We start from the raw sequence: 17,532 nt of genomic DNA on the forward strand, positions 1-17,532 counted from the left end.
CCATCCATCATCCATCCATCCATAACCCATCCCTCCATCCATTCGTCCATCCATCCATCATCCATCCATCCATCATCCATCCATCCATAACCCATCCCTCCATCCATTCGTCCATCCATCTATCCATTTGTCTATCCATTATCCTCCCATCAGTGGTCATTCTTCCTTTTACCAGACATCCATCCATCCACCCTTTCACGTATCCCCGTCCTCATTATTCAGCCATCCATCTGTGTGTCCATCTACTCAATGACACAGTTCCTTGTGCTCCTACTATGTGCCAGACACTTGCAGGCACTTGAGACAGGCTGCTAATCCAGAGATGGTGTCTGTCCTTGGAGAGCTCACAGGTGGACAGGACGCATAACTAGACAGGTGAAGATAGAGCAGTGTGTGAAGTGCTCTGGGACCAGGCAGCCTGGGTGCTGATTCCAGCTCCTCCACTTGAGATCGGGGGCAAGTTACCTGACCTCTCCGTGCCTCGCCCCCGTGGGCAAGTGGGGATCATCAATACATCATCAGCTCTTCTGAGGGTTAAAGGAGCTAATATACGTGAAGCCTTTAGAACAGAGCCTGGCACATAAATGCTCTGTCAGTGTTTGCTGTTTTCTCAATGAGGGGAAGTTGGCGGGGGTAGGGGTGTGTGTGCTGCGGAAGCCCATATGCAGCACCTACTGGTAGGAGGGAGTGGCGGCCGTGGGAGGCTCCTTTGGGAAAATGACATTTAAGCTGAGATGTGATGTTGTCTAGATGTCAGGCAGGCAAGAGTGTAGAGGGAAAGAAAGTTGGGAACATCATAGGAACTGTGGGATAGTCTAGATGGCAGGTATGTGGAGAGAAAGAAGGGCAGAGGATGAGAAATCAGGCAGCAGAGGTTAGTGGAGTCGGAGGGACGGAAGCCTCTTTAGGAAGGATCCATGGGAGATGCTTTCAGGCAAAGTGGGAAGCGCCCAGCTGAGCATCCCAGACGTGGGAGGATGGCCCCTGTCCTTGTCGTCACTACGTGTGAAGGGAGGGGAAAAGGTGAGCTGGTTCAGAATGGAGTTCCTGGGACAGCACAGTGAGGGCAGATTCAGGAGGCAGGCAGGAGGGAAAATGAGCCGATGTGGGACGGTGGGAGGGGAAAGTCAGCGATGACGCTCAGGTTGGGGGCTAGGGGAGGAGGGAGCAGGTTCAGATGTCTTGAGTCTCAGGTGCCTGGGAGACACCCAGGTGGAGGTGTGTGCTTAGTCATCCATTCACTCATGCACTTGTTAATCAGGTCAGTGAGTCATTCATCGAGTAACTATTGTGGACCTACTGTGGGGGGCAGGAGCTGGGTCTGGGAGAGAGACTGGGCCCCAAAGAAAAAGGCTTTGAATATCAGGATGAGAAGAAACCACTGCAGCAGCTCCAGCTTCAGACTGGGCAGGGGCGTGTCTGGTGGGAATCTGGCCCTGGGCACCTTGGAGCTCTTTATTCTCTTCTAGGATCCTTTTGAAGTTACCAAGTGGATCACAGAGGTCCGGGAGATGACGTTTTGTTGAAACATGGACAAAGTTTTTATCTATTTTAATAGTTGTGTTTATGTAAATTGTGTATTAGGAAAAACATGTATAGCGGGCACATGAATGCTGTGATTTCACAGACATTATTGCTTAGGATGAAGCCAAAATAGGCATTTAAGTTAAAAGGCAGAAAAGTTGGCTTAAAGAAAAATATTAAATAAATAATCGTGTAAGTGGTATGTGATGATGGAATGCGGACGCCTCAAGCAAGGGCCATTCTTATCTCTGCTCAGGCCAGAGAGGGATGGGGAGGACGGAGGAGGCTCATGGGATCACTCACTCAGGCTTCAAGTCCTTTTGGGTGCCTGCTGGGCAGGGGGAGAGAAGTAACTGTCATTCAGTCCCATGGAGGCTGCAGCAAGAAGGCTGCAGGTTAGACAAAAGGAAGCACTTCCAGGCAGGCCAGGTGAGCGATCCCAATGGGTCCCTACTGGGAGTTACTGGGAGGGTTGTCTTCATGCCACACTGTCTGCCTGCACCTGGAAGCGGGGAGGACCACCTGGTTTGAAAGCAGGGGTCCTGGGTGAGCACACAGAGGCCTGGATGGGGAGGCAAAATGCCTTCCTCCCACTCCTGCAAACAGCTTTCCCTGCCCATCCCCTGCACCGACAGACCATCCCTCTGTCCACATAGAATGGCTGTTGGCCTTGGATGCTGACCTTGACCCCCATAGGCTGGCTTGACCCACAGCCCAGAGTAGCTCTTACACAGCCTATTCTGCCCTGGACACCTGCTCCCAGCCTCCCTGTAGCCACACACCTGGGCTTGTGTGGACACACCCATTTCAGCATTGTACAAACTTGAGTTAGCAATTGTGCGTGCATGCGTGCTAGCCCACCCACATCTGTGTGCTCCCGCAGATGCTGAGCACAAACTCCTGTGTGCACGCGCCCACCACCCTGAATGGGGCTCTGTCCTGTGTTTGCTCAGGTGCGTGTGTGCGTGCTAATCTGCTTCAGTCGTGTCTGACTCTCCGACTCTATGTATTGTGGCCCACCAGGGTCCTCTGTTCATGGGATTCTCCAGGCAAGAATACTGAAGTGTGTTGCCATGCCCTCCTCCAGGGTATCTTCCTGACCCAGGGATCAGTGTCCAACTCATCACCCCCTTTCTCCTCAGGTGCCCTCGGGGCCCTGGCCCTTCCCCTGCCTGAGGACTAACTGGCAGGTCCAGGCCGCTGGAGGTCAGTGGGCTGACTGCCCTTTGGGGATGGTGGCTGTGAAAAGCCGTCTTCCCTGCAGCCTCCACCAAAGCCCACCCATCCAGCCACACACTCCCTCGGGTAATGGTAGTGTCAATTTGATTCATGGCCATTTATCTGCCAGTAGCGGGCCTGAGGACATGGTGTGCTGGGAAGCTCATCCTTGGGGGAAGCTGCTGCCGCCAGGGTGCCAACCCCTTGTCTGGGAGGAAGTGGGGATAGAGGAAAGCTTCCAGGGCTGAGGAATTAGTTAAAATCCTGAGATTACTGCTGACCTGTGTGGGTCTTCATTCATCGAGAACTATTTGCCAAGGGGCTTCCGTGTGGCAGGCGCTGAGTGTGCAGTGGAGCTGCCACAGCAAGTCAGAAAGGCACTGATTCCATCCTCGTGGAGGGCATATTCCAGGGAGGAAACAGAGATGACTCCGATAATTCCAACGGCAAGAGTTATCAGCTCAGATTGTGAGATGTGCTGTGTAGGTGAACCACAGAAAGTCCGGATTTAAACTGCGGGGGTGAGGGTTGGCCTCTCAGAGGAAGGGCCGTGGCAGCAGGGATTGAGGGATGAGGAAGAGGCGGTGAGATGGTGTGGGCAGAAGTCAGAGCATGTGCAAAGGCCCTGGGGCTGAGAGAATGCCGTATGCCTGGGTGCAGCCCTGGGGCAGAACACTGTGCCTGGAGCCCCAGGTGAGGGCATGAGGGTTGCTGCTGAGTGGGCATCTGGGGTCAGCTGGTGTGGGACCTCGTGGTGATGGGAAGTTTGACCTTCACCAAAGGTTGCAGAGAACTGCTGACAGGAGGGTTTTAAGAGGTGGACACATCGGCTTTTCATTTTGGGAAGTGCATCCGGGTTTGGGAGGTGGGGTGAAGGGCCGAGGCAAGGTGACCAGAGAGGGGCTGCTGTGGGTCCTGGTGGGAGGTGGGGAGGGTGTGACGGGGTGGGGAGCGCCAGGTCGGAACTGGCCTTTCTCTGAGCCTCCCTCCTGGGCTTTGATGCTATGCAGGCAGGGATGCTGTAGGCCACGCAAGGCCTTGGTGAAAACCAGGGAAGACTGTTCTCCAAGTGGATGACTTAGAAAAGCCCCTGTCTCCAAGCCAGGAGAGACGGGGCCCTGGAGCACACAGCCTGGGGGGCCTGGAGTTTCACCCCCCTCACCCCTCAGCCAGAGGCTGTGGGCGATGAGCACATTACACCGCCCCACCGGAGGACAGCCCCACCGGAGGACAGCCCCACCAGGGGACTGAAGACAACAACCATCAGTCATGAGGAAAAACCAATCTCTTCCACGTGGAGATTTACAGCGTAGACAGACAGGAAATCACAACGCAAGACCTCTGCCCTTTGCCCACGCGGCCCGGCCCACCGTACCCTGGTAATTGCTTCTTGGGCCATAATTCATCTCGGACGGATGCTGTCTGAGCCTCGGCTTGCAGGGAGGCCAGAGGCTGGGGAATGGCCAGAGGCCTGGCAGGGGAGTGGGCAGCGGGCAGCGGGTAGGACTGTCCAGGATGTGGGGGAGGGAGGGGGCCTGGGGCTCTCGGGGAGCCGGAAGGGGCCTCTGCCAGGGACGAATTCCATGCAGGAGGCCAAGATGGCGAGTCAGGGCACCAAGCCCCCATCTACATATGCTCCTGACTCTTCCTCCCCTGGAACTTCCAGGGTGGGTGTGTGGATGTCAGGTGGTGGGGTGCAGGCAGTGTGGGTTAGAGAGAGGAGGCGAGAGAGGGGCTCCACAGGTCAAGAGCTGGCATGGGAAGGGAGACAGCACTCACTCTAAGGCTGGCACCCTTCGTGGGTCCACCAGCCCAGGCTGGGGGGTATCCGGGAAAATCAGGAGGGCCATGCTGCCCTTTTGAGCAGCCTCCCATCTCAGCCCCCAGGCCACTCTTGCTGTGAAAGCCTCGGTTTGCACACCTGTAGATGAAGGCCTTTTATACAGTTCATGAGGTTCTCACGGCAACTACACTGGGGTGGTTTGCCATTCCCTCCTCCTGTGTTGAAAAGCAGAGACATCACTCTGCCTGCAAAGGTCCGTACAGTCAAGGCTATGGTCTTTCCAGTGGTCACGTATGGTTGTGAGAGCTGGACTGTAAAGAAGGCAGGGTGCCAAAGAATTGATGCCTTCACACGGTGGTGCTGAGAAGACTCCTGAGAGTCCTCTGGACAGCAAGGAGATCAAGCCAGTCAATCTTGAGGGAGGTCAACCCTGAATATTCACTGGAAGGACTGATGCTGAAGCTGAAGCTCCAGTATTTCGGTCATCTGATGTGAACAGACGGCTCATTGGAAAAGTCCCAGATGCTGGGAAAGATTGAGGGCGGGAGAAGAAGGCGTCAGAGAATGAGATGGCTAGACAGCATCCCCGGTGCGATGAACAAGAATTTGGGCAAACCCTGGGGGATGGCGAGGGACAGGGAGGACTGGTGTGCTGCCGTCCATGGTGTTGCCAAGAGTCAGACACGACAGGGCGACTGAACAAGAAGAAGATGAGTGCCATTGTGGAACTCAGCCACTGTGCCCTGTCTCCCAGGAGATGCTCCTAAGGATGCCCAGAATGACTCTGAGGAGCAGGCGCAGCGGGCACTCTGAGGCCTGGGGAAGGAAGCCGAGGAGCTTGGGCATAAGGTTGCTCACAGCTAGGAGATGGTGGGGTCTGGACTCGAACCCTGGCCAGGCTGGGAAACGGGTACCTGCAGCGTGAGGTCTCCATGTCTAACCGTGATACGCAGCTTCAGGGACGAACCCATAGAGCACCCAGGTCAGGTGAGAGCTCAGGATGTACTAACTGACATTTATGTGGCCTCACTGGGTCTTAGTCACCGCGTTCTGGATCTTTGGGTGCAAAGTGTGGGCTCTTAGGTGCGGCGTGTGGGATCTAGTTCCTGACCAGGGTTCGAACCCAGGCCCTCTGCATTGGGAGCGCAGTCTTAGCCACTGGGCCACCAGGGAAGTCCCTGTACTGACTTCTGTTATTATCACAGAGGATGACTGCTAAAGCCTGCCCCCTTGTCAGGAGTGTGTGTGAGTGGAACAGCTTCCCAGAGGCTGGGAGCCTGGAAGTGGTAGGCTTGCCATGACTGCCACATAGAGGTCCAGGGACATGCCATGCCTGACTGCCAGCCCCAAGCACCCAGGGACACACAGCCCGTTGGCAGAGGCCCCCGTACCTCCCCCCGGCACCTGTCCTGGACCTGTTTCCTGACTGGACACCAGAAACTCGAGTCCTTGGGCCCCACAAGAGCCCTCTGTGTGCGCAGGAGGGTGGGGCCCCATCCCTGCTGGGCCCCGCAGCATTGTCACCCGGTCCCCTCCTGCTCCTCCACATGAATGACCTGGGTGCTAATTCGAATGCCTGTAGGGCATGAAGCGATGTGGGGAGGGCAGCAGGCCGAGCGCGAGACGACGGGGCAGGTGGCGAGTGTGGTGACTGGGGAGCCGCTGCCCGGGCTCGGGGCCAGTGCTGGCTTTTGGGACCATCTGGTAACATGGGACCAGAGCTGCCACGGCTTCCAGTTTTTCCAGAGAAGCAAGGAACTGGCAGACCAGTGCAGCCAGCCAATCCCGAGGAGGCTGAGGGTGAGACTGAGTGACAGTGGTGGTGGGGAAGGGGAGGTGCTGGGGCCTCGGGAAGGGACCACGCTGCTCCAGGCGGGGTGGGAGGGACTCAGGACATCTCAGCAAATGTGCCCGAGTGTGGGGGCAGCGGCCACTGGTATGGCTACAGAAATGGCCTTGGCAGGCTCTGGGGGACCCTCTGAAGTCGTGGTGCCAGTGCTGGAGCCAAAGGAACAGACAGACAGAAGCATGTCCTTCCCTCTGTGGGTCAGAGAAGGCAGGTCCCCAGGGGACGGAGGCCCGAGGGGAGGCTCCCCTGGGAGACTCTGCCTGCTCTTCTTTAACACTCTTGTCAGCTCTGGCCAAGATTTATTCCCTGCAGCCATGCCTGGCTGCCAACCAGCCCCCGTGCCCCTGACAGCTGCAGCTCAGGCCTGATTTACAGCCCTGTAGCTTACAGGGTGGGGTGGGACCCAGGGAATGGGCAGGGAAGCGGGATGTGGAGGGAGAGGAAGGCCTCTGCTCTCCAGGAAGACTGGGGGTGTGGGATACAGCTCCACTGAAACCCCTGGAAAAGAGGGGCATGGCCAGGAATAGTCCCCTCGCTCTCTTTACCTCCCTGGAAAGGCGAGGAGGACTGGCGGGAACCAGCCCTGGGCACTCATGGAGCCTTGCATCAGGGACTGTGGGCTTCCCTGTAAACTCAGACGGTGAAGAATCTGCCTGCAACGGGTTCAGTCCCTGGGTTGGGAAGATCCCCTGGAGAAGGGAATGGCAACCCACTCCAATCTTCTTGCCTGGAGAATCCCATGGACAGAGGAGCCTAGTGGGCTATACAGTCCTTAGGGTCCAAAAGAGTGGGACCCGACTGAGTGACTAACTGTCAGGTCAGGGACTGCAGGCTCCGGGGAGCCAGGAAGGCAGTGGGGGCCGATGTTCATGCTGAGCCAGGGTGGGAGCTGTGGTGGAGGGTCAGCTACATAGGACCCGTAACTGGATTTACTTGGCTCACTGAATGTTTGTTAACTTAGAGCCAACATTTAAAAGTTAGATTTCACATTAAAAATATATACAACACCTGGATTCCTGGCTTCTTTTAAACCCCGTGAAGATCTGGCATGGCAGGACCCTGGGCTCTGAGCTGCAGAAGGTGCCTGGGCTGCTCTGTTGACCAGGTCCTGCAAGGCCAGCTTTGTCCCCTGGTGTTGCTTGCCTGGCCCTTGAACAACAGGGACCCAGGCCCTGCACTCTGGCTGGTGGTTGGAAGGGTTTCGAAGCTAGGATTCTCGGCCGGCCTCCCAGCCCACGGCTGGAATGCAGGAGGGCTGGCCCAGAGACACAAGCCCCGGTAGCACCAGGGTGCCTGGAAGGGCAGGGCCCCTCTGTCTTCACAGGAACTCAGAGGGGAGCAGGGGGCAGGGTGGGCCCAGTAGAGGACCAGCCATTATCCCTACCTGCCGGCGGGACAGAAGCCCTCTCCCCTCTGGCCGGTTTAATAGACGGAGGGAGGGTCTCCAGAGGGCCCCCAATACAACTGCTGGCAACTAAGCTGCAGTTAGACCTCTAGCCCCTTCAACTGAACCTTCTTCCCACTCGAGGGCTGCTTTATCCAGACGCTGATACTCACCCCTAAAGGAAGCGGGGGTGTGGGGAACCGCAGGAGGAGCCAGCAATCAAGCATTTGGCGGCTGTGCTTTCGGGATCCACTCATGCTGAAGGGAAACCCCAGGGTCCAGGAAATTTCACCCCGGTTCTCCTGTGGTTATCTCAGGATTTGTATATTGACTAATAGCTCCCTAAGCTGAGTGTCTCGGGCAAGTTACTCAACCTCTCTGTGCCTTAGTTCCTGTATCTGTAAAAGGAGGATCATAATCATACCTACCCTCCAAGGCTGAATGCGGGTGAAATGAGTCAGTTCTAGGCATATGTGCTAAGTCGCTTCAGTTGTGTCTGACTCTGCGACCCTATGGACTGTAGCCCACCAGGCTCCTCAGTCCATGGGTTTCTGCAGGCAAGAATACTGGAATGGGTTGCCAGGCCCTCATCCAGGGGATCTTCCTGACCCAGGGATCGAACCTGAGTTCCTTACGTCATCTCCTGCTTTGGCAGGTGTGTTCTTTACCACTAGCGCCACCTGGGAATAGCAGCCACTGTAAACCGTACGCTGCTGCTGCTAAGTCGCTTTAGTCGTCTCCGACTCTGCACGACCCCATAGACGGCAGCCCACCAGGCTCCCCTGTCCCTGGGATTCTCCAGGCAAGAACACTGGAGTGGGTTGCCATTTCCTTCTCCAATTGCATGAAAGTGAAAAGTGAAAGTGAAGTCGCTCAGTCACGTCTGACTCTTAGCGACCCCATGGACTGCAGCCTACCAGGCTCCTCCGTCCATGGGATTTTCCAGGCAAGAGTACTGGAATGGGGTTGCCATTGCCTTCTCTGGTAAACCATATGGGCTTCTATTTTCTGGCCAGGATTACGACCTCATTCGCTGGTGGGAAGAGGGAGTGGCCAGCCTCTACTGGACTCAGTCTGTTCTTGGAGGCAGCACAGTCTCCCTCTTGTCTGACCCCAAATCTAGTGCATCAGATCATATTCTTAATAACATCTCTTATTGATCTTGTAAGAGAAAAAAATAGAAATTTATTTTAGAGTTAATGCCTGTACAGCTTTTTTCCCCCCCTCCCCTCCTAACTTGCATGGTACATACAATTATTATAAATATCAGCTGAGATCCTGGGAGCAAGTGAGTGTGGTGCTCATATGAGCTCCCAAACATATCTGACCTGTTATACATGCCTCAGGCGGGGATGGAAGGCTGGGCTCCCTTTAAAGCCAAGGTACTGGTTTCGGTCACTAAAAGTTGATCAACTCGCCCCCCCCACCCCACCCCCGATTCCCCGTCAGCTCTCCTGGGAGTCTGGAGACTCAGAGGTGGAGGTGCCATATCTGGAGGGTGAGGTGAGCCTAGAAGCTGGGGGCTTGGAAGCTACCAAAATTATGGATCTTCTCTGGGAGAAACAATTCCTTATCTTCACGTCGGGCCCCACTCTCCTAATGAAAAGCGCATTTGCATAGCTGCTCGGCTGAAGCCGCAAAGCTCATAAAGTATTTGCTGGGGCTTTTGGTTGCATAGGAACCTACTTGGAGTACAGTACGGCGGCAGCGGGGCCGGGCCGGGAGCCAGGAAAACAACGGATTAATATTTGGAACGAGAAATTACCCACCACTGGGAAACCAATGAGGTCCCAGATCCAAGCTTGTTACACAGATGAAAATAGATGCGATCTGGGCTTCACGCGGCTGGTGGGGGCAAGGCACATGTCCAACTTGCCCAGAAGCTGCTGGAAGAGGGCAAAGGCGTGGGGACCCCCGGACAACAAGAACCTCACCGCCTGAGGCCCAGGACACAGGGGGACAAGAATGGATGGAAAGGGAGACGGCAAACGAGAAAAGCCTGGATCAGACAGAGGGAGTCCGCCCCCCACCCCCAGGCTAGTTCAAGTGGCAGGGGGCGTGGCCTCTGAGGCTGAGGGTGTGGCTGTGGCACTGGTCATCTGTCTCCCGGCCTGGCATCTAGAGGGCATCTGGATGGGCCCTCCTGGCCCTCTGGGGTAGGACGCTGCCTGCCTGTCCTGTCTGGGCCTGGCAGCACTGCAGGGACCGGGGCCTGCATGCCAGATGGGGGTACAGGGCTGACTTAGGGTGGCAGGTGGGTTCAGCTCCCTCAGTTCCTCAGTTCTCGATCCCTTCTCAGGCTTAACCAGAGGACAGAGACCCAGCATGACCAGGGACCCTCAGGGGATCCCTCTTCTCAGGTGGGACCCCTGGCCCCGGGATGAATGAAGGGGTGGTAGCAGTCCAGGAGGGGGCCAGGGGAGAACCCCACCCTCTCGGCCAGCTCCGCCAGCCCCCAGATGAGGCAGGATGTGGTTGGGGTGGGGGCCTCCAAACGCAGGGCCCCACGCCTGTTGGTATTGGTGTCTGAGGCCTGGTCTCCTCCACCCGGCTCAGCCATGCTCCGGGCCCTAGGGCGACAGGGTGGGAGGCCTCCCCAGGCCATGTCACTGTGTTACCTTGAGTCAGGCAGAGCCCACGGATCCCACGACGGGCCCTGCTTTGCGAGATCCCACCCGAAAGTCACGGAGCCAGGAGTCCTTGGGTTCCCCGTGCTGACCCCAGGACCGCAGGGGCCAGTGGAAGACCACACCACACCCCTTCCTCCTTCTGAATTCCTGTGTTTCCCAGGGCTGTTCACCCCTCGAGTCCCTTCTCCCCAGCGGGCCCCTCCACACTGCAGCTCCCTTCTGCCCTCTGGGGTCTGGGGTCTGGGTGGGCCCACATGAATGCCTGAGGGCTGGGGACGCAGGTGCTGCGTGGGGGCTGGTGACAGAGCCCCATCCTGGCTGAGAGGTCCAGCCCCGCTCCTTTGCCGGTCAGCACCGCCACCGTCTCGCTGTCTCCTTCTCGCTGATGCAGGTTTTGGGGCGTAAGGCTGTGGAGGGGGAGCACAAGAGGAAGCAGTGTTACCCAGCCTCCATCCCCGAGGGCTGCCCCCTGCCCTTGGGGGGAAACCCACACCGCCCGGGGTCTCAGCATTCAAGGCCCCTGGAAACCTGGCCTCTGCCCCCAGCAGCCTCCAGCTCGGAGCAGGCTTGCCCACACTGTTCCCTCTGCCTGCCCAGCCCTGTGCATCATTTAGGATCCAGTTCAAGCATCCCCTTTCCAGGAAGCCCTCGCCCTTCCCATCCTCTCTGGGTTTCCCATGGTCCAAGGCCACCCTCTCGATATAGCGCTTCTGCCCTTAATGGCCCTTTCCCCTCTGTACCCGCAAGACCTGGCTTCCGGGAAGCATACCACGTTACTCCCAGGGTTCTGACCCTATCACCGCTTCCACAGCCCCCCAGGCAGGCTCCTGGGTGGAGAAGAAGGGGTTTGGGGGCTGGCAGGGATGACAGACAGTGTCTGATGCTGCCAGCTCCTTCTCTGTTCCAACCAGACCCTGGAAGTGGGGTGGGAGGGGCGCTCTGAGCAGAGAAGGAAACTGACCCGGGTCAACTGCATTCTGCTTCCTCTTCGAGTTGGTAATGATTTGGTTTTCATTCATCATCTGCACGTCCTGGTCCTCTACCTGATTACTGCGGAGAGGGAAAGACCAGAAGGTGCCTTCTGGCTCCAGACGGCAGGTCCCTGCCATCCTCCACCGTTAGGGCTGGCGGGGGGAGATCGGAAGGGCTGGGAGGTCACAGGGCCAGCTCGGCGTGGGAGGGGGGTGCACCTGATGGCGGTGTGTTTCTCCTGCTGACAGATGTCCGTGTCCTCGGTGAAGAGGATGGTGTGGTAGGGCACCGTGGGCTCGCACGTGGGCAAGATGCCCCCGACCAGGTGGCCCACCATGGCCAGGATCCCGTTGTACACGAGCAAGTCATCCACCAGGAGCTGGACAGGCAGAAGAGGGGCTGCGGTCCCGCATGGCCCTCCTCCTTCCCATGTGTGACCTCAAGTGAAGGGCATCACTGCCCAGAGGCTCGCCTACTACATACTCAGACCATGCTGTGATTTCAAATCTTCACAGTGACCAGGAAAGGCACCTGGATCAGCCCCACGTTGCCGATGAGGATACTGAGGCTCCAAGGGCTCAAATCTTAAACCCACGTGGCAGCGCTCAGAGGCAAACTTGGTTCTCTGACCCCCAAGATCCCCCCACTCTCCCCACCTGAGTTGCCCTCTGGCAGGAAGAACTCCCCACACCACTATGACTCGAGGAGAAAAGAGGAAAAAAAAGCAACGTTCTGGTTTTTCGGGGTGATGACTCAAATCACTCAGGGAAGCCTTTGAATTTACGGACGGATGGCATAGATCCCTGCCTCTGAGGACCGAGCATTTGTGTCTAAGGTTGCAGCCGACAGAAGTAAATCAAACTGTGACAAATGATAATTGCCGGCGGCCTAATTACCAACGAGCATAATTATCTCCCCAAACCCAGCGAATAAGTACTTACACCAAACTCCTTCACCCCCCGATGTGGTGTTTTTGCATAATTCCACAGTTTGATCATTGACACCGTAGTGGGCAGATCGAAAATCACATAAACCCGGTTCACCTGTCAGAGGGAAGAACTAATTCAAACAGGCATGTTTGGGAACAGAGGCATGGGGCTGGGCCGGGGGATGCCAGGTGTGGGCCTGTGTCAGGTGGTTGGGCTTCTCCGGGGCTGCCGGGCATGAGGTTCTCACCGCCACTCATCTCCCCGAAGCCCATCTTGAGTCAGGTCACGTGTGGCTGCGTTTGCAACAAACAGCTGAGCTGGCTGTTGAAGGGCCTGTTTTCTGGGCCTGGTGTGGCTCTCATTTAAATGCCCACGGAGAATCAGGGACACCCTTCCTTTTCCTCCAGGCCAGGCCCAGAAACACAGTCTGGAGCTCCTGGGGCCAAGGGCGATGGCCCCCAGCTCCAGAGTCAAGAGGCACGGGCCGCACCCGCCCCGCCCCCCGCCACCACCCGGAGCAATTAGCACAGCCTTGACCCCTGTTTGTCCTTTCCTCCGAATCACAAATGAAAAGCATTGCTGACTGGCCAGGAAGGCGGTGCTGGTTAATTTCAGCAGCGATCTTTGAACCTCTGCTGTGGGGTAGTGGCTGGGGGGTGGAGGCAGTGTTCCAATCAGTGGCAAAAATCAGCTAGTAAAGTGGGACCCAAGAGTCCCCCACCAGCTCTCCGCCCCCAACATAGACTCTCAAATATTAGGTGAGGAGCCCTTGCAAGATAGGATAAAGCAAATAGAATTCACTGTTGGCCACAGGCTGCAGGCTTAGCTTTGACCCAGGCCCTGGGTTTCAGGCCCAAGAGGACATAGGGGGATGTGGGAAAGGTCAGCCTCCTCTGCTTGTACCATGGAAACAATCTAGATGAGGGGCCTCCAAGTGAGCGCCCATGGAACTCAACTGGATACAAATATTTGAGTCTAGTTGAGAGAGGGACAGGGAGGCTGAACCACACCCAAAGGTCTTCGTGTGAAAGAATGGCAAATGCCTGCGGGTTAAGATCAAGATGGCCGAGGGCTAGACTGGGTAGGGGCCACCAGTGTGCAGCCCTAGGTGTGAAGGCTGACAGATCTACGCCTTTCCCATCTGCAGTGGTGGGGCTGGGGCTGGGGGCTCGGCCTCTGCTCAAGGGAATCTGATGGAACATCAAAGGGGTGCTGGCCCTTCCTGGGAGGATTTTGAGAGGAAAATGGACCCTTTGTCTTCCCTCCAGGGGTCACAGGGGTGGGAGCCCCAGCCCTTGCACATCTACCCAGGCATCTGGGCCCGTGGCTGAGAGGCTGGGGGGTTGCCATCCGCCCCATCCCATCCCGAGCGGTCCCTCGCCTCCCTTGCTACCACCAACGGCCAGGCCCAGATGAGCTTAAAGGCCTACCCCCAGGTTTGCCATCAGGCCTTGGAGCAAAAAGATGGGTGGGACCACTTGTAGAGTCTGTGATCTGGGAGACTGAGTCGGTGGGTTGGAAGAGCTTACCAGGCAGGTCTGAGGACAGAGAGAGGGCAAGATGGGGGTCAAGTACCCAGTGACATGAAGAAGGAGCAGAAATCAGGAATGTGGAGAGGCTGGGGCTGGAGGGAAGAGGAGAGCGAAGCAGAGACAGGGAAGAGAACTGGAAAGGGAGACTCACAGGGACCGAGGGTTGCCCATGCCCCCAGGCCTGCTGCGCTGGGCTCCTGGCCTCAGAGGCCCACCTGGCCCTTCATTTCCCTGGTGGCCACTGATAATCAGCACCCCCAGAGCAAAGGGAAAGACCTCTGGCTGGGAAGATGTGTTAGCAAAGCCCTGAGTCTTCCCGGCAGCCCCTGGGCATTCTGACTTGTTTCGAGGTTAACTTGGCCTGGAAGGAAGATGTGTCGCTGAGACTGGGGACAGAAAGTGCCACACACACCCCTCCCCCACCAGCCCCCCATCCACCCCAGGGCTGGGAGCCTCCGGAACCCACCAGGCCGGGCAGGATGGGGGCCAGCCACATGTGTCTGCCGTCCCTGGTGTTGTTCACTTCGTCGATGAGCTTGTCAGGGGTCCGGACGTCCCCGCACACGCCCTCCAGGGAGTTGACGCTGTCGGGGAAGGCGGCGATATCTGAGGACGCCTCTAAGCTGTCATAACCCAAAGCAGTGTGTTCGACCCTGGGCTCTGTGGGCCCCTCTTGCAGCCGCCAGCCCCCATCACGCCAATGGCGTGGCCTGGGGGGGATGCCGGGGTAGGCTGAACCACTGTCTGCTGCTTGGGGCAGCTGGAGGAGTGTCAGCCAAATTAGACATGTTCTGGGGGAAAAGGAAGGTGAGGAGGCTGAGGGGAGTGGGGGTGAGAGTGGAGGGGTGGCCGGTTTCAAGGAAAGGAGAGGAAAGTATGCAGAGAGCAGGCTGGAAAACATGGGTTACGTGGAGCTGCTGGAGGCTCGAGTAAAAGGGGTTGCTGCCGCTTTGATGGGCTTCCCTAGTGGCTCAGTTGGTAAAGAATCCGCCTGCAATGCAGGACACCTGGGTTCGATACCTGAGTTGGGAAGATTCCCCTGGAGGAGGGCATGGCAACCCACTCCAGTATTGTTGCCTGGAGAATTCCATGGACAGAAGGACTGGGCAAGCTACAGCCTATAGGGTCACAAAGAGTCAGACGTGACTGAAGTGACCGAGCAGCAGCAGCTGTGGCATTTTTTCCAGGTCTGGTTCCTACAGGGACATTTCCCTCTACGTTCAAGGATTCGGCTCCTTCCCCTGGGCCCTCCCGTGCTCCCTGCTGTCTGGCTGGAGCCCCGCTTATGCCAAGAAAGGATACTGTTCTCTGACAAAGGGATTTTTTCTCCCCTTTCATCATATAGCTCCAGGCCAGTAAGACCGATGTAATAGGGGTCACCCCAGCTGGTCAGGAGCTGAAACTGGAAAATGACTGGAACATGTTATTAAGGAAAAAACAGGCTTAATTTTCTGGAGGACACAGGGAAACAATTACAAAGGTAACAGGGATATATATATATGTGTGTGTGTGTGTATATATATATATATATTGGTTTATAGAGATGAACGAGAGAAAAAAATGATGTTTTTTCCCTCCGAGATTGAAGTCAATCAAAAATGTATGTGGCATGAAATTTTCTTTCATTTAAATGGCATATGAATGTGTGTATGTGTGTTTGAAGAATTCAGAAGCTTTCTCCAGGCCCCGGGAGACAGGCTGACGGGCAGGGAGGGTGTCCTTCAGGGAGCTGGCAGGATGGAGAAGCATCTGTCACAAACTCAGTGTACAGGACTGAACAGTGACCAGACCTCAAAAGCCACCTCCTGCCTCAGTTTCCCTGGTTGTAAAATGACAAGAACAGAGTACCTGTTCCCTCCTCCATCCATTTCAAGTGTGGAGGGTGTGAATGGCAAGGCAGGCTGTGGGAGTGTCACAGCTGTGGGGGGATGGGCTGTGCCAGGGTGATCCCCTCCTGTTGCTGACCGCATCCCGCGTGCCAACCCTTCCGCAGCCCTGCCCTCCACTGGCTCTCAGCATCCCCAGGAGCAGGCGGGCCAAGGAGCCTGAGAAGTGGGAGGGTGATCCCAAGGGGGTTAAGTCAGAAGCAGTCCTCCTGGGGGAACAGACAAGTAAGAGCGCCAGGCTGCCTGTGCTCACTAAACCTGACTCTGCCTCTTCCCAGCTGTGTAAGCTGGCAAGTTACTTAGCCATTCTGTGCCTCAGTCTTCTCTGCTGTGAAATGGGGGTGCTAGCAATACCCACCTCACAGGGCTAACACAGAGGGCTCATACAGGTGACCCACTGCCAACAGTGCCGGGCGGCAGGAAGGGGCCAGCACATTTGAGCTATGATGCCTTCCCTTTTCACCTCCTCCCTGCCTGGTTCCAAGGAGAGGCTCCCATCCCATCCCCAGGTGGGTTCCCACTTCTCTGGTGTCCCCAGCTACAGTCCTTGGTGCTGCCTTCTGAACCTCAGTCCAGCAGGGGGGTGGGGTCCAGAACTCGTGTTGTCCCCCTATCTCAGAAGCACCTGTCTCCCTGAGGACCTGGGAGCCCTCCCGTCCTCTCCGAAGTTTCCCTGCATGGGCTCTGCTGCCTCTGCTGTGGCCTGGCTGAGACCCAGTGCCGCAGCTAAAGCCCAGATCCCGCGCCAGGGCCAGCAAGGAGCTACAAGGGCCTGGCCCTCTCCCTGGGTTCTGGGTGTGGCCCTGAGGGCCTTCGATGTGCAATGTGTGGGTGGCAGGAGGAGTCGTCCCCGGATGACTCTGCGGTAAAGAATCCTTCTAGCATGCAGGCGACTTGGGAGACTTGAGTTCGATCCCTGGGTGGGGAAGATGCCCTTGAGGAAGAAATGGCAACCCACTCCAGTATTCCTGCCTGGGAAATCCCATGGACAGAGGAGCCTGTTGGGCTGCAGTCCATGGGGTCTCAAAAGAGTCAGACACGACTGAGTAACTAAATAACAACAGGAAGAGGATACAGCCACAGGGCATCGGGGGTGCCTCGTAGTCCATGCTTGCCCGCTCCAGGCTCTTCGTGTCCAGCCTGCAAACACAGAAGCAGAGGATTGTAGTGGCCTGAGTCGCTGGTCAGTTATTCCCCCTGGGAGGTGGTGGGGGAGGGACAGACAAGCTTCTGCTCACACGGAATTCCCATCCACCGGGAGGGGCTCGTCCCCTTAGGTTTGACTCATAATCCTCACAACCCTGAGAGCTGAGTACTCTCACGTCCCTGGAGCACAAGGAAGTGAAGTCACTTGCTCAAGGTCACACAGCTGGGAGGTGGCAGAAGTGGGATGTGACCCGAAGTCGTCTGGTTTCGGGGTCCACTCTTTGAACCACCCCACTTGACCTCAGTCCCTTCATGAACAAGGTTAAGTCCATGCTATGCTAAGAGCTGAGACCCATGATGGACCAATGGATTGTGGTGCTGGGAGGGGGCAGGCTACTACCCCAGGCGGTGGTCAGGGACATGATGTCTGAGCTAAGGAGAAAGCAGCCATGGGAAGAGTCAGAGCTGAGCCTTCCAAGATGAACAGCACCCAGAGCAAAGGCTGGTGGGAAGGAGCTGGACAGTTGGTGTTTGCCCCAAAAAGCAGCCAGTCGGGGCTGTGGGGTGGGATAGGAGACAGGCAAGGAGAGGAGGCTGGGAGGTGGGGAGAGCCCTGAAGGCTTTGGCTTTGTGGATCCTGAGCAAGTGGCTTCACTAGCCTGGGCCTCAGTTCCCACAT

General features: G+C 56.8%; 1 protein-coding gene across 5 annotated transcripts in view; it reads right to left on the bottom strand.

Annotated features, from left to right (window-relative positions):
• Positions 1–8,753: 8,753 nt before the first annotated feature.
• KATNIP (katanin interacting protein) overlaps positions 8,754–17,532 on the bottom strand; it is a 231,358-nt gene continuing 222,579 nt past the window's right edge. For 4 of the 5 annotated variants that reach the window (XM_088832877.1, XM_088832876.1, XM_055409734.2 and 1 more), the window contains 7 exons: positions 16,783–16,847; positions 15,124–15,234; positions 14,288–14,427; positions 12,302–12,403; positions 11,579–11,739; positions 11,350–11,438; positions 8,754–10,795 (listed from right to left, as the gene is read on the bottom strand). In XM_088832877.1, the coding sequence (XP_088689003.1) occupies positions 10,737–10,795; positions 11,350–11,438; positions 11,579–11,739; positions 12,302–12,403; positions 14,288–14,427; positions 15,124–15,234; positions 16,783–16,847 (727 nt within the window). In that variant the 3' untranslated portion in view covers positions 8,754–10,736. The remainder of the gene's footprint in view (positions 10,796–11,349; positions 11,439–11,578; positions 11,740–12,301; positions 12,404–14,287; positions 14,428–15,123; positions 15,235–16,782; positions 16,848–17,532) is intronic. The other variant, XM_055409735.2, reaches the window with a different exon arrangement.

The sequence above is a fragment of the Moschus berezovskii genome, chromosome 27 (assembly GCF_049115385.1).
Source record: "Moschus berezovskii isolate FMDL1 chromosome 27, NW_MosBer_1.0, whole genome shotgun sequence".
Classification (NCBI taxonomy): Eukaryota; Metazoa; Chordata; class Mammalia; order Artiodactyla; family Moschidae; genus Moschus; species Moschus berezovskii.